This window comes from Uranotaenia lowii, chromosome 3 (genome assembly GCF_029784155.1).
Source record: "Uranotaenia lowii strain MFRU-FL chromosome 3, ASM2978415v1, whole genome shotgun sequence".
Lineage (NCBI taxonomy): Eukaryota > Metazoa > Arthropoda > Insecta > Diptera > Culicidae > Uranotaenia > Uranotaenia lowii.
In genome coordinates, this window is record NC_073693.1 from 257974151 (window position 1) to 257990097 (window position 15947).

General features: G+C 35.2%; 1 protein-coding gene across 1 annotated transcript; it reads left to right on the plus strand.

Annotated features, from left to right (window-relative positions):
* The first annotated feature begins 142 nt into the window (after window positions 1–142).
* Window positions 143–15637, plus strand: LOC129755023 (uncharacterized). Its single transcript, XM_055751322.1, has 4 exons — window positions 143–319; window positions 13287–13406; window positions 13561–13682; window positions 15121–15637. The coding sequence occupies exons 1-4, from the start codon at window positions 259–261 to the stop codon at window positions 15445–15447; spliced, it is 630 nt and encodes a 209-aa protein (XP_055607297.1). The 5' UTR covers window positions 143–258; the 3' UTR covers window positions 15448–15637.
* The last annotated feature ends 310 nt before the right edge of the window (window positions 15638–15947 follow it).

The following is a 15947-nucleotide window of genomic DNA, read 5'->3' on the forward strand; positions in this document are numbered from 1 at the left end:
CCCAAAGCGTCAAGCATTGTTCCAGCCAATTTCGTGTTTATCTTGATGGGTTACGACATAGGCGCACACACTCATATGCAGGTGAGAATAGATTAGATAAAATGGGCCGAAAATAAGACCACACTCGGTCGGGTATTGTTACTTACCCGGCTCAGTTGGAAGAAAATTCGCGTAGCGTACGTTCGGGAAAAATTCAAACGCATCGAGTTTCAATCATATCACCATAAGTGACCGATAGCAGTTCGGATTGTCCTAAATATGAGAAATTTGAAGGCCGTTTTTCTGATCCTGGCAGGGCTAGTGGCAGCTGCTAGTGCAAGTAATTGAAGACCATTAATATTACAGTTATAAATGACTGAACAGAAGATTTTCCATTGAAGAACGCGTGTTTCAACATGAGTCATAGCTTGCTTGAGGATTCACCGAGTTCAAATGAAATGTGTGAAATTTGACAATTCTATGACGGAAGTACAATAATAATAACCTCAGAGTGTATCAAATTTGAAATTGTAATGTAAAACTATAGAGGTTCTGCATATATCAACGTTGTAGTTGGCGGACAGTTGGAAAACCTATCCGGTAAAATTGTGTTAGATCAGGGGTGAGCAACCTTTTGAACCAACGGGCCAATTTAAATTTGAAATTATGTCGGCGGGCCGCACTTATAATAACTTTTTTTTTTTAATAATAAGTAGAGCTTCATGGCATTTTTATAATCGAAAGCTTTTCACTTTTTTAACATCAGAAATTCAATACGAGTTTTTGAATACCCGATATTGAGAAGGTGCATCATTAAATCTTTGTCATTTTTCAATACTCTCAATTTTTTAAAGTACTTCTTGGCAAACATTCGTTCATAAAACATTCTTGTTAAAACCGATGGTACTATTATTTGGCATCACTTCCATTTTAAAATTTCCTGGAGCCTTCCACAATGATAAATAAGAGTGTGACAAATATTATTCAAAGAAATCGCCGTCTTCTTAGCTTAGCTAATTGACTTTGTGGGGTTTTTTTTCCACAATAAAAACTTGTCCTCAAAGCCTAAATTCTTTTTCTTCAAGCAGTAAAACCCCCGTTTCTTAAATTGAAATTGAACGAGGTGGTTGAAATCACAGAAAAATTTTCAATTTCACATATTTTTAAGCAATTATCTACAAAACTACATTCTTAATTCTAGAATTTTTATGAAGATTTCTAAATTTTTTTATCTTATTTAGATATTATTGGGATATAATTTCTTTAGTATGGGAGAGTGGGGAATCATGGGCCACTTTTTTTCGTTGTTCCATAACTTCTTTATCATAAAAGATAAAATGAAAATAAAAAATGGTATAGTTTTCTAAATTTTCAAGGTATCATAAGGTATTTTTTTAAAATTTTTAATAAGTTATTTTCCTGAAATTCTGACTGTTTGAAAAATAGCAATATTTTTTGAATTTTGAAAAATGGTGGGGAATCGTGGGCCACCAAATCCAAATTGACCAAATAACATGCAAAGTTTATGAGTTGACCCAAAACTGTGATTTCCTAATTCATTTCGTTATTTAAAAGCAATTTCAGATGATGAAATAATAAAGAGGGCTGTGTATGATCGCATAGATTCGAAAACCTGGCTCGCGAACGTTTTGGAAAAATTTCTTATATAGGATGGACAAAATATTTTTGATAACTCTTCATTTGGCATAAGAAAACTTAGCAGATAGGTAAAACGTATTTTAAGTTCTGAATGTGTATAAAAACATAAAAATATAGGTGATTCAAGATGTGTGGCCCATGATTCCCCACAAGCTATGATTTGCCAATTGGTTGCGTTTGTGTGACTTATTGATGTTTCATCAAAAATTTCTTTTCCACGTGAAAGATCATGACAAAACTAAGATCATAAGCGTATGAGCATATTTTTGTTATGCACTTTAGGTTCCCCATCGATGAAATTAACGGGTGTTTTTTTAATTATGTAAGTAAATTTTTCTAACTTTTTTTAGCTTGATAAATAAAAGAAGCATATGATGCGTATTTCAGTCAAAAACATATAGAAATATATGCTCACGCAAAGCGACGACGATGACAGTTGGTTTGAGATTTTTATCTCAACACACATCTGAGATATTAAAAGTGGCCCACGTTTCCCCATGGCCCACGATAACCCACTCTCCCCTAATATAATGACTTTTGTAATGGAGAATGCGACTTAAAAGTGAAATAACTCAATTTATCGATATTTGTTATAAATTTTCTATCAAATTTCTGAAAAAAAAAACATCATAGATAATTGTCAAAGACCTTTTGGGTCGAATCACAGAATTTCAGAATCAAAAACTTTGATTTTTGTCGGTAACTTTGATGTAATTCAAGTTGATAAAAAATTCAAAACCGTTCACCCAGTCATTATTATTCAACTTTCGTAATTTTCGTCAATATTCAGAAATAAAAAATATTTCACAAGGTATTGGTTTTAATTTTTTCCAGTATTTTTATGCTAACCGAACCATCCTTTCTGCCGAATTCGTTAGAATAATTTTAAAATATTATCTGCTTAGCATATTTTTTATCATAAAACTTTATTTTTGCTTGAAACGAAAATAATGACTTGACTAACGGACTTCGAAATTCCTTTCATCATGTGTAGCTTCCGATTTTTAGCTGCTCTTCCTCACTTTCAGGGACCGAAAACAGCACGAACACAGTAAGTGCAACACAATTTGATGACACGGCACATCCGAAACGAAACTGTGCTGTGTCTGTGTTGATCTTCTTTTGTTGCGTGTCGGCCGCAACACAGCACAGTACTGCATGCGACACAAAATCCGACACAGTTGACGACACAGTGTGTTCGTGTGCCGGTCCCGAAACGATGAGATTTTAATTGTTGCAAATCTGCCAGCAGGCGAACTGGATAGATTTTTTTCGTTTGCTTTCAAGCTTCTTTCTCGACACAATGTGAGTGAAGAACTTCGCCATGTAAAATATGGAGAAATGCTGTCCAATCAAGCGCGACGGGTTAAAATAGCCTTGCTCGTAAAACACACTGTGTTGCGTGCTAAGCACAACTGTGTTTTTCTCGACACGACACAACTGGGAACTGTGTCGTGTTGATTTGATGCAGCACAACACAATTGAAGTGCTGTGCCAAACCGAAATGTCGCACACGAAAATTTATGTGTCAGCACTCCAGGATTTGTGTTGCACGATATGTACTGTGCTGTGTTTGTGTTTTTTGTCGGTCCCTGCTCACTTTAATGGATTTTGCTTTTCAAAGCAGTAGGAGTTGCATTATTAAGAAAAATGTATCCTGATTCCTAAATAATAAAAAAAAAAACTCCAATATTACATTATGCCAATAAACAATATTTCATTTATGCCTTGAACAGAACATAATAAATGCTTAAAAAACTAGGGAAAAGGTTAACAATCTGAAAGATTGTTGGGAAAACGCAGATTAGCACATATTTGACCATGTCATATTCATTTTTCCTAATAATCCATTGTAGAAAAAAGTTTAGGCATGAATATTTGAAAAAAGCTTCGCGGGCCGCACATAAGGGTCTCGCGGGCCACATGCGGCCCGCGGGCCGCGGGTTGCTCACCCCTGTGTTAGATGCTTACTCTTGGGCTCGAACTCGCGGTCATCGGCTTAGGAGGAAACTGACTTGCTAACTGAGATATGTATGTCACAAGCCAACTTGCATTTTATGAGCAACATTCATACATAAAGCGCAAAATGTTACTTCATAGGAAATTTATCATATTTGCGTATTTGAAAGTGTTACGCACTCATCTCTTAAACGGTTGAGTTTGCTAAATTTGAATAATTGCTTCACAGAGTTCTTATAAATGAAAATAGTGCATAGTTTTATAAAAAAAACTTGAAAAAAGAGAAAATTTAAAATATTTTGTGTCAGAAACTTTAGACATAAAAATTTTGTTGGAGTATCATTTGAAACTTTTGTATCTTTTATGTAACAGTTAAACGTCATTTTTTCAAAATTGTCACAAGACCAAGTCGAAGCGAAACAGTTTAATTTTTTTTTCATTGCGTAGATTTGAAACCAGCTAATAAAAAAAAAACATTGTATCAAAATTTCAGAAAATAATACAGTGGGTATTTCGCTTGAAAATGAAATCCAAAAACGTTGACTCCAGAAACTGAAAGTTTTCGAACGAAATCGATCGATATGATTCACGTTATCATTCACTGTACAAACAGACACATAAACGTTGGTCGAAAGATAAGACGCGGTGCTTAGCGTCTTTCAAAAAGATTATTTAATTTTTGGCGCGTTCTTATCAGCGTCTGTCGAATACCTACTTATAATGCTTCTCTTGATTGTATGTGCTCGGTGGATTCTTACGGCTTTGAACATTGATCGGAAAAAATGCCCCACGAGGGGTCACTTATCGGAATCGCATTAGTAGAAGATTCAGCATTGGTTGTCCCTTCTTTTATTTGTCTTAACATTTTTTTTTAAATTAAACACCTATCATTGAACGCTTTGCATGTACCTAGCTATGCAGATAATTAACCATGGGAGTACGAATTCAGGGCGAATTTGCCTCAACATGTGATCAAACCATCTTATACCTTATTTAACGGGCACTGTTCTCAAACCCCATGGCTTAGTGAGATGTGTTATTGAGCGTGTGTTGTAAGTTTCCAGTATATTGTGCATCAAAATTAAAATTTTAGAAACTTCGTTGGTTAACTGACAGCAGAACACCAGAAATCTACTTCCTTTATTTTTCTTTGCCGGAAGCGAGGTTGCCAAATCTCATGAGATTGAGATTTTTACGAGTGAGATTTTCCCTGTTTGAATTTCACAGCGATGTTAATAAATCTCATCGTAAGCATCGCAAGCAATAACTGCCTTGAATGTTCGTTTTCTCAGCCTGAGAGTCACAAGCAGAAAAACAACTTTTTCAAGGACAGAGATGCCATATCGAAGGCATCGAAGGAATAAAATATATAGCAAAAGTTAAAACTAAATCAAGTGTTCCTGTTCATAAGAAACTGAATTTACTACAACTTTTTTAAAACACTGCCAGTTTATATCTGTCAATTGTTAAATACCAATTTTACCATTTTAAAACATCTTTTACAAATTGAGATATATTAGGATTTTAAAGAATATCTCGGATGTGTGTTAAATAGGTCAGATTAAAGACCCATTCACTATAAAGGGCGAACACGAAATTATTGCGACACATTCAACGAGAGATAACTTTTTTGCCATTGGGTAAAATCAACAAGATTTTGCACACGTTCTTATTGATTTGTAATGTTTACATGCTGTCAAACTCGAAGTCGTTTTTTTTCGATTCAACGAAAATGGAGGTGAACCTACGCGAGTCGAGGTAACAAATTCTTTCCATACACCTGGAATTTCCTGACCTGTCGCACCGGCAGTTGGAAACAAATGTTGAACATTCACCATTCAACCGTCTCCAGAGTGTTGAAGCGGTTCCAGGAGCGGTTGACGTTGGACCATGGCAAAGAAGCTGGAAGAAAACCGGTCCCGGAAAACAAAAAGACGGAGGGAAAGGTGAAGCGGATGATTAAAGCAGATCCCAACGTCTCAAGCCGTGATTTGGCTAAAAAGGACCGGATGTCGCAGAGCTACGTCCAGAATGCAAAGAAGAGAGCTGGACTACATACATACCAGGTACGGAACTTCCCAAACCGCGATGAGTGACAAACAATCGACGACTAAAACTCGGGCACGGAAGCTCTACGAGAAGATGCTGACAAAATAAAGTTGCTGTGTGATGGACGACGAAACGTATATAAAAGCCGATTTTAAGCTTATTCCGCGGTTCGAGTTTTTCACCGGCAAGAGCAAGTTCGATGTGGACGACAAATTTAAGAAGAAGAAACTTCGACATTTTCTTCACCTCATTCACCTCCAAATATCTCGTTCCTGTTAGCTTTAGCTACGTCAAGATTCAGTTGATTTTCAAACGTTATTTTGGAATCCAGAAGCACACTTATGTAGATCCTTCACTAAAACAACTCGTTCAGTGTAATTCCAAGTCAGCGGTTTCTTTTTTCCGTGTAAAGCTGATTACATTGCGACACACTGACAGATAAGCAATTCAAATCACACCACTTCATAAATTTGCTTAACATCAGCTGTAATCCCAAGCCGTCGCTGTAGCTTTCAATCTTCCGGCAAATTTTTAGGTAATCGGTATACAACACTCTACACCCCGATGCATGATAGAGCGTATGTGACGTCGTTGTAACAGGTGCAGAACAGAAGAGGTCCAATGTTGCTGCCTTGTGGGACTCCTGTTTGTCCCGGTACACATTATACTCAGCATTTTCCAACGGAACAGTGAGAAAACGATTTGTCAGGAATGATTAAAACAAAAAAGTGAGGGCTGCTCCGAGTCCGAGATGTTGTAGTTTTGCAAGGAGCAGACAATGGTCAATGCGGCCTTGAGATCAGTATACACTGTGTCCACCTGACACTCTTTTTCTATAGTCAAAATAAAGTGAATTCCAATAAGTTTGTTTTTATCGAATGTCCCAGGTAAAACCTATGTTGATCAACAGAAATGTACGACTTCGCGGCATTTAGAAGTCACTGTGACATCTGAAATTCCAGTACCTTCGAACAGGCATAGAAAGAAGTGATTCCCCTGTAGTTCGTTATGTCGTGCTTATTGCCTATCTTTTGAACTAGGAACATAAACAACTCCTTGCATATAACTGATTGTGGCAATTCTTCAAAAAAAATTTCGGAATTCCATCAGGTCCTACAGACGACGACGGTTTTAGCTTCGATATAGCTATATTAACTGCATCCTCCGAGATAACGATTCCTGTTAGATTAACCGTGTTGCTAGAAATGTACTGTAAGGCTTTTGCAGTATTGGTTGATGTGGCGTGCGATGTACTGAATATGCGGGCGATATAAAGTTAAGAAGCAAAGAAAAAAGTGATTGGAAATTTTAAAAAAGTGCAAAAAACTTTCGGAATCTAATGGGAGTTATATATAATTGCAATCCTTGAAATTTGTAGCTCACGCCAATATACATTTTGTAAAGTTTTTTTGAGGATTCTAATGAAATGTGATCATGCATAAAATGCAAAAGATCTGTCAGTTTGCCGAATTATTCTCAAATTCAAGGCAAATAAAGTATTAAACTCTTCCTAACGATCAGTGTTCGTCTATATATGAAAACTAAAGAATAGTCCTATTTGCCGCTGATAGTGTTCGTGATATTATGCTGGCCCGCATACTAAAAACTATAGCTTAAACAGTCTAAACGATACATTTACGGCTTCAGAAATAGTGATTGTCTCTGTAAACGTAACTGTTCTATTAAACTTTATTTCGATAACGATAAAAACAAAACATAAACGTTCCTGTGGATTATTTGATGGTATCAGTAAAGGTGATAGAATGGTATGAACGATGGTCCTTCAATTTATCTTTAATCGTAAAAATGATTTCGAACCATTATCCTTACCGTGCATTTCTTCTGTCATTCGCACGTCAAAAATGAAAAGAACATCGGCCAGATATGCCAAACGATTTAACACAGAATCAGTAGACATTTATGGAAATATCTTTTAAATTTACCACGACTCAAGAGTAGTTTCAACGACAATAATTGAACTTGGAAGCTACATATTACATCATACTAAACAAAGGTTAAAGACTTAATTACACTTATACCACATTCATTCTTGCATGAGTAAAATGCGTACTACGCATTATTAAGGAGTTAAGCTCGGCCTGTCAATGATGGTGTTTTTATTACTGTTTTTGTCAGTAATCGTGTTTTTAATATGTTTGCAAGAACTACCAAAGCACGCGTTGAATTTAATATTTCACATTAGTTAATAAATTATCAAGATGCTTTAGTTTTCCAAACACCTCCATTTATGAATAAGAAAAATGACATATCTCGCGTGAGCTTTCATCACGTCGTCGTATGAAATATCTTAAGAAATTACAGAAAACTGCTGGAAAAGTTATCAAAACAACTTTATAATTAGTATTTCACATATAGAATATGTTGTCCAGGCTAAAAAATCTAATTGGAAAGAAGTTGCGACTAGTTTATGTCAGTTTTTGTATTTTTCGTAATTAATAAACGATAGTGAAAAATATTTCGCTTCCACTCCTCATTTAATAAGATTTTGCATAAAAGAATAAATCAAGTTTTTGCAATATATGAAAATATTTGGAAAAGTGTACAAAGTTCATCAATAAGATTTTACACTATAGGAAAATCGATATGTTCGGCACCACTGCCCAATGTTGAAAATTAGGTGCGAGATTGTGTGATTAGGTGCCGCCTTGTTTCGCGCGTTTTATAATTTTCTGGGATAAAGTATTCCCATTTTTCAGTAATAAACAGCGAATCATTCAAATTTATACACACCTCGTAAGTTTATTATGAATTTTCATTACTTTTGTATGTTTTCACCTTATCTCATTTCCAGATAATTGTCGCTTCACGTAGGAGAAATGATGGCTGAAAATGTTTGGCCCCGCTGGGGGAAAACCATTGCAACCCAGCAAACACTACCATCGGACATCCAATGCGACAAACTCGATTGGCGGTGTTCCTGTTGCGGCGTTCCACAACTTTTGCAGAACATTCACCCTCAAGCGCCTTGCCAACCTTGCGAGGGGATGGACTCATTTTTCTTGCCGGAAGCGGTCAGCGATAAGATGCTGCCAGTTGCCGTTCCAGGACGAGGGTAATACGATGTGTGATATGTGTGATGTGTAATCATTGTGTGAAATTAGAAATTAGGAAGTAGAAATCAAATAAAGTTATTATTTTTGAAACCTTACATTCCGTGTTTTCATTCAACTGAAAGTAAACAAAAAATTTGTGCATGTGTGCGTGCTTTTTTCACGTACGGTTTAGAGAAAAGTATGAATAACGGTGGAAGAACCTTGGGGCGGATCGTTAAAAAACCATTACTGTAAATGTTTCGAGTTCATTCTAGAAACAGTTCAATGCCCTGAAAACGTTATTCACGAGCGTTTTATAAACCATACCCTAACTGTTCCTAGAACAGTGTCTCCATACAAAGGTTTTAACAGTTTTAAACAGTAACATAACTTAACGCCATATTCAACAGACCGTCATTTTGGAATTCAAGATAAGTGCAATGTTTTTTATGGTTTCAGATATCATTTTCTAAACGTTTTTTTACTCTGTTTCTAATCGTTTTATAACTACTACAGGAACAGTTATGTTACAATATTTTCGTATTCGGGGGTTTTTTAACCAACACTTTTCAGTTTTTGGGACAATTTGAGGTTGATTGACCATGTGCTGCCCGTTTTTAGTACCGAGAGTTTTTGAGATTAATTTTACCGTCTCATCTGTACACGCTCGGCAAGTGTGCGTAAGAAATGTCAAAAACAACTCTATGAACAATTGCTACGCACTTTTATTTGACGCTATTTAGAGCAAGTTCACTCGTTATGTAAAAAGTGGAGAAATGTTGACACTCTTAGCAAAATTTTTGAAAGATCTTTGGCTGTCTAATTTTGTTTGACATTGACAAAAATAGCTTGATTTCTATCACATACGGCTGAAATGGAAACACTGCTGTAAAAAAATACAACGTTCAAAGATCTTGGAAACATTTTTGCATGGTAAAATTTTCAAAATGTGCCACAAGTGTCAAAATTTCTGCCACTTTTTCCCAACACGAGTGAACCTGCTCCCCTAAATGATTATATTAAAATGTATTAAAAAGCATGTTTTACGCTTAGTAAAGTATTGCAAATTATGAAAAAGGGCCAATTCAAGCCTTGGATCTTTGTAACTTATGTGACACTTTCATTTACTATTTCTTACAGATGCTTTTTCCTGTAGCTCGTTTACCAAATATTTGTTGACCGATCATGTTCTTCGCCGGATCTGGTCAAATTAACTTGTTTCGTGCAGACTATTACGACACACAGAAGCAGTTCCGGCGGGCCACAAAATCGCCCCAGCTGGGGGAACTACGCGCTGCTTCATTTGGCTTACTGTCAGTCAGTATCAGTTAGTCAACGAGTGCGAATGAGCGAGTAAATCGAGAGAAGCTTCGCGTAGTTCCCTCAGCTGGGGCGCCGGAAATGCTTCTGTATGTCGGAACAGTCTGTACAGTTGGAACTGAACGATTAACACGCGAACACGATAGAGAACGCAAATCAAAATTTTCTATTTTTTGTCAACAAAACATGTAGATTCGAAGGGATTTCTAAGAAAGTCCCAACAACTTTACGGATACCCTATCTTCATAAAACTTATTAAAAAACTGTAATTAAAAGTCTCCTAACTCTCGGCGTTCAATTCCATGCAACTTTAACATCAGTTCTCTCCGGTGCTTTTCATTCTGCGCATTAGGAACATAAGTAAACAAATGGTGTCAAATTCTGCGCATTGCTTAAATCATTTTTTTGGCAGTTATGTTCAGAATGATTTTATCTTTCACGTAAAGGCATTTCCAATGAGAAAATTCTGTTTAACACTGTTTCATTTGATCTTTTTGTTTTCCTAACACTTAAGCTGTACTGCTAACGGCGGCCATTTTTCAATGTCTGCTTCCTACATTTATTTTGATTTATTCCATTTCTCGCGAACAATTCATCAGTTTTCAAAATAATTGGAAGCATTTTGAAGATAAACAGTAATTGAAGCGATTCAGCTTGTTTCATGGATATTTTGTTCATCACATCTTGAAATATGAAAATGCGCAGAGTTTGAGACTGCGCAGAATTAGGGCCGGTTACGGTATAAATGGCAAGATCTTTTTGAAAATTTGCGAACAAAATTTCCAAACTTTCCCTTTTCCTTGTTCCTAAAACCTTCAAATATTACATTGGATGGATTAAAATTTCTTCAAAACATATATAAAATACAAACGTTTGTTGAAAATTATTTTCAGTCTAGAATTTTGGCAAAAATGTTTAATTTCGAAGAAAATTTGAAAAATAACCTTAAAAATTATCTAGAACTAATCGTTAAAATCACTGGCAACACTGTAGTCAATTAACAAATGCACGGTAATAAAGGTGTGTTCTCTATGATCATTTCTATCCAAGACAGTATGCAGTTTAGAGTTGAGTGGAGAAAGTTATAATTCAATTACGCTACAATATAGTGTTGCACCCTTGAAAAAACCAGTAAAATGATTTTCTCACTCAAATTTCATAGCAAATGAAGCATAGCATAGCAAAACATGCAACACTAAGTGTTTGACAATTCTTACTTTCTTCTTGGCGATCTGTAGTGAGCATATCTTCAGATTTATAGAAAAAGCTCTTGTTTTATTTACAAGCAGCGAAAAGATTTTTATTTCAAAGGAAAATGCTGCAAAAACAAAGGATTTTTTCCTTTGATTTTGGGATTAATAAAAAATCCTTTGGTTGAAAGGCATTTTCCTTTGTTTCAAATAATTTTTCATATGAAAAATCTTTGAATCAAAATCTTAATGCTTTGAAACAAAAAACGTTTCATTTGATGCAAAGTGGTTTTCATTTGCTACAATGTAATTAAGATTTAGATTTAAAGCATTGATTCATTGAACCATTTTCCTTTTATTCCAATTGGAAGGAATATTTTTTGTTGTTCCGAAGTTCCTAATTAGGAATTTTGAATAATAAAAATAAAGATACTACATCTTAAATTCATTTTTATTCACAATCTTAACACAAACACTAGTTCACAATAGGTACTTGAATCATCCGGTCCTAATTCTCGTTGACAAATGAAGTTGAAGTGGACCAGAGTGCATTCTTCTTAGGCTGCTCAATACACTTTCAGCAATTGGCAATTGCCGCTGAAGATCGGGCAGTAGGTAATCAGACCGCTGAATTTAGGGCGAAATCAGCCGTGGTCCTGTAACAATGTAAGAATTTGTACAAAATCTTAAATATACACTTTTTGATTAACGGATTAACACTCATTCTGAATCCTCATAATAGCTAATTCTGATTCACGGGTTTTGATTTTTACCACGACCGGCCAATCTTTATTCGAAATAAGGTTCTTGCTCAAGCCAAAATATCTTTGTTTAAATTTAAAAAAAATTACCTATTCCTTTCTGTAAAAACAAATTTCTTTGATTGAAAGAAAGTTTATTTTGTTTCAATACATATATGTAAATAATTGAACAAATTTCTTTAGAATCGAAGAATTTGTTTTAAATCAAAATCCAAAATTATGCAGTTCAAAAAATTTAATCTTCTCTTCAAAAATCATTCATTTGAATCAGAACGATGATTATTTGATTCAAAGAAAACAGGAGTTTGATTTAAAAAATGAATGTTTTGAATCAAAGTCAATTTTGTTTTGTTTCAAAATACAAATTTTCTCTGCGTGTACAAAGGTAAAGTGCATTTTAAATTCGAAAATCAAATTGAAATAAGGATTGAAAGAAACGTTGCAATGCTTTTTCAAGTTTATCAAACACGTTGTGACAACTCACGTTAATCTTTATGAGAAATATATACTAAAAGTACTCTTTAAACTGGAAACTCGATGTTTAAAGTGAACAATTTTCACTAATCAAAATAACATTTTTATTTTGTAATTAAAAAGGTTTTTTTTCGCAAACAAACAATGTAGGTACACATTCAATGATTATCAAAACGAATAGTTTTGATTTTTTTCCCCAGAACCATACCCGTAGGTGTCCAAAGTACAAATAAATCGTAAGGGGGAAGGGAAACAATATATTGTAGAATGATTGAATTGTAATTTTCTTCACTTAACTCAAAACTACGTTCTATCTTCAACAGAAATGATCATAGAGTATACACCTTTATTACTGTGCTCTTGTTTATTTACGATATTGTCGCCAGTTAATTTTTAGGTTGGTTCTAAATAGATTTCATTGTTAATTTTCAAATTTTGCAAAAACTTTTGATTAAAAAGCATTTTTAACCAAAATTTTTTAGTTTTTATATAACATTTAAAGAAATCTTAAAACATCTAAGCTCAAGACTGTGAAGGTTGAAGTTCCTAGGAAAGATTATTGGCGAACACTTGAAAATTTCCCGTGTGTTTTGTTCGCAAATCATAACAAAAAGTTTTCCTAGATTCCTCGATTGAGTTTTTTCCTTAATAGTGCGTTGAAGATTTGAGAAGACAGAATAAGATTTTATGCTTTTATCAATATTGAAAACCTTTTATTTTGATCCAACCTAAGAAAATATCTGGCCTTGGTAAATAGATAGACGAAGAATACACTTTCAACTTGAAGATAGATGACGAACATTACATTAAGATTTTACCATTTAATTTTAATATTATTTCAGATTTCTGCTTCGTCTGCTCGTCGTCGTCGGACTCATCATGTCTGATCCCAGACGGGGGTCTTCTGATGCGGGATTGCAATCAAATGGCTAACAACAACACCTGCTTCGCCCGAATTGTGGGTATGTATCAACAATTGGATTCGTCCTTAGATTTCTTTATTTGACACTATGTTTAACTCTTATTGAATTTAATTTCCCTTGTCGTTCTCTTACAATACAATGAATAATAAAAAAAAATCAAAACACAAATTTTCCTCTTAATTTTCATATCCAGATCGCCACGTGGAACGCGGCTGCTCGGCTTCGTTGAGTCGTGAAGATTTCGCTCAGTGCAACATGCAAAACAACTGCTTGCTGTGCTACGACCCCCAAAACCAAGGACGATGCAACGGAGCAGTAAGTTTGCGGAAAAAGTGCAATTTTGCACATAATTAATCATGCAAATAAAACTAGACTGGATAAAAAAGTTCAAAGGGCTCAAAAGTAGGAGTATTAGTTCATGTTATTTGAATGCTACACGCAGCGAAAAGATTTTTTATTTCAAAGGAAAGTGCCACGAAAACAAAGGATTTTTTCCTTTGATTTTGGGATAAATAAAAAATACTTTGATTCAAATACATTTTCCTTTGTTTCAAAGAAATGCGTTTTTTGACATGAATCATTTTCTTTGATTCAAAAGACGACATTCTTCGAAACAAAGTCGTTTTTCGTTTCATTTCATGGCATTTTTTTTTCACTTTGAAGTCGTTTTGATTTTAATTTGAAAGGATTCTTTCTTTGATTCCATTAGCGTGGTCCTAAAAACTCTAGTACTTCCAGATTTCTTACGTAAGAAAATTAAAACAAATTCTTGATCTTATTTTATTGGACTATGTAGGTTAAAATGTTTTACATTTCAATTACCTTCGCTTATATCACTGTTTGAATGTTAAAATTCATTGACCATTCGTTATGATGAATGGTTTCAGCGCCAGACCTTGAGTCTCCTTTGACCTGATCGGAACCAATGGCAAAGGCTTGGCCGGAGCACCGGGACTGCCAGTGCTTTCACCTCTTCAAATTGGTTGCCCTAAAAAAATTGTTACGTTGACGGTTTAATTGAAATTTAATTGATATTGAAAGACCTACCTGGAGTCCACTATCATTTGTCCCCTCGAAGCTGTCGAAAGTTCCCAACGCCGGACCGTCCCATCTTAGCCTTCCGGTGGTGTGTGACGGTTCATAGGTGGTTTGGTTCTGGCGGGTTTTTTTCTCATGTTTGTTCCACCGCCGTCGTGGAGGATAGGCCACCTTTCACCAAACAAAATCCAATCCATTTGTGTTGACCGTGGCAGCGGCAGCTGACCACTCACTTCAAAAGACCGATTTTAAAACACTTTGCCACAAAACATAATTTTTGTACCCAATTTAAAACGAATGAGAAAAGGAATAAGAATAACATCTTTGACTACTCGAGAATAAAAAAATACTTTGTTTCAAAGGAAAATTAATCTGTATCAAAGAATTAATCACATTGATTCTGAGTCGAAAAAAAAAATCTTTGAATTAAAATTAAATATTTTGATTCAAAGATTTGGGACATTGTTTTAAATAAAAATAAATTCGGTTCAATATATAATTTACTTGAATCAAAATAAATTGGTTTTGTTTTAATGTTCACAAGGTTTTCGAATCAAAGATGTATTTTTTTTATCTCAATGGTACTACTTTTCGCTGCGTGTACTTGTTTTGAACGTACATTTAAAATCATGATCTTATGATGCCCTCTTTAAGATTCACCACATTGTTCTAAATATTTATAATGATGTTTTTCTTTATTTTCCGCTCAATTAAGATCTTCCCGGAACACCGGCTACACTGCCATCAGTGCCACGGAACCACCAATTCGACCTGCGGGGATGAAATTAACTCGACGCCGCAACTGTGCTCGTTGTACGAAACGGATGACCGTTGTTTCGTGAGTGTGGCTGGTGGCCAGGTTGTCCGGGGTTGTCTGTCTGATCCCAACACTTGCCAGGATGCCGAAACGTGTCACACCTGCGACGGAAATGGATGCAACTACAAGCACTACGAGGACGGCGCCATGAGTGTAGTCGTTTCGCTTAAAACCTTGTTAATGGCCCTGCTGGCTGCCATGGCTTATGGAAGTTTCAGACAGTAGATAATGGGAACCGACATAACATTAGGTAGCTGTTAAGCGAAATACAACCCTAGAAATTCAAACCTGGTTCAGTCGAAATCATAAGCAGTGTTCGCTGAAGTTAACCCTGGCCAACAGAAAGACAGAGCGTCTAGGATTGCAGTTCATTCTACAAATGATAAGTGTAAGCGAAAATATACGTTTAAGATCGATTCCTGTTTTTCTTTAAATTAATTTTACTGAAGAAGCCTCGTTAAGTATGCAGTTCAAGAAAATCTAATATCGTAAATAGAATAATATAGATAATAGAATACAATATACCAATATTTACCAACTAGCTGATTTACCCGGCATTGCTCGAGTTCTCAAAAAAAGTTTGAATCCATATAAAAGTTTTTAATATTTTTACGATTTATTGCGTACTGTATTTTTTAATACAGTATGCAATGTTTTTTTCCCATAAAGACTTGACTTGACCAAAAACGAAACGTTAAATTGTTGAGCTATTCTGATTTGAAAAT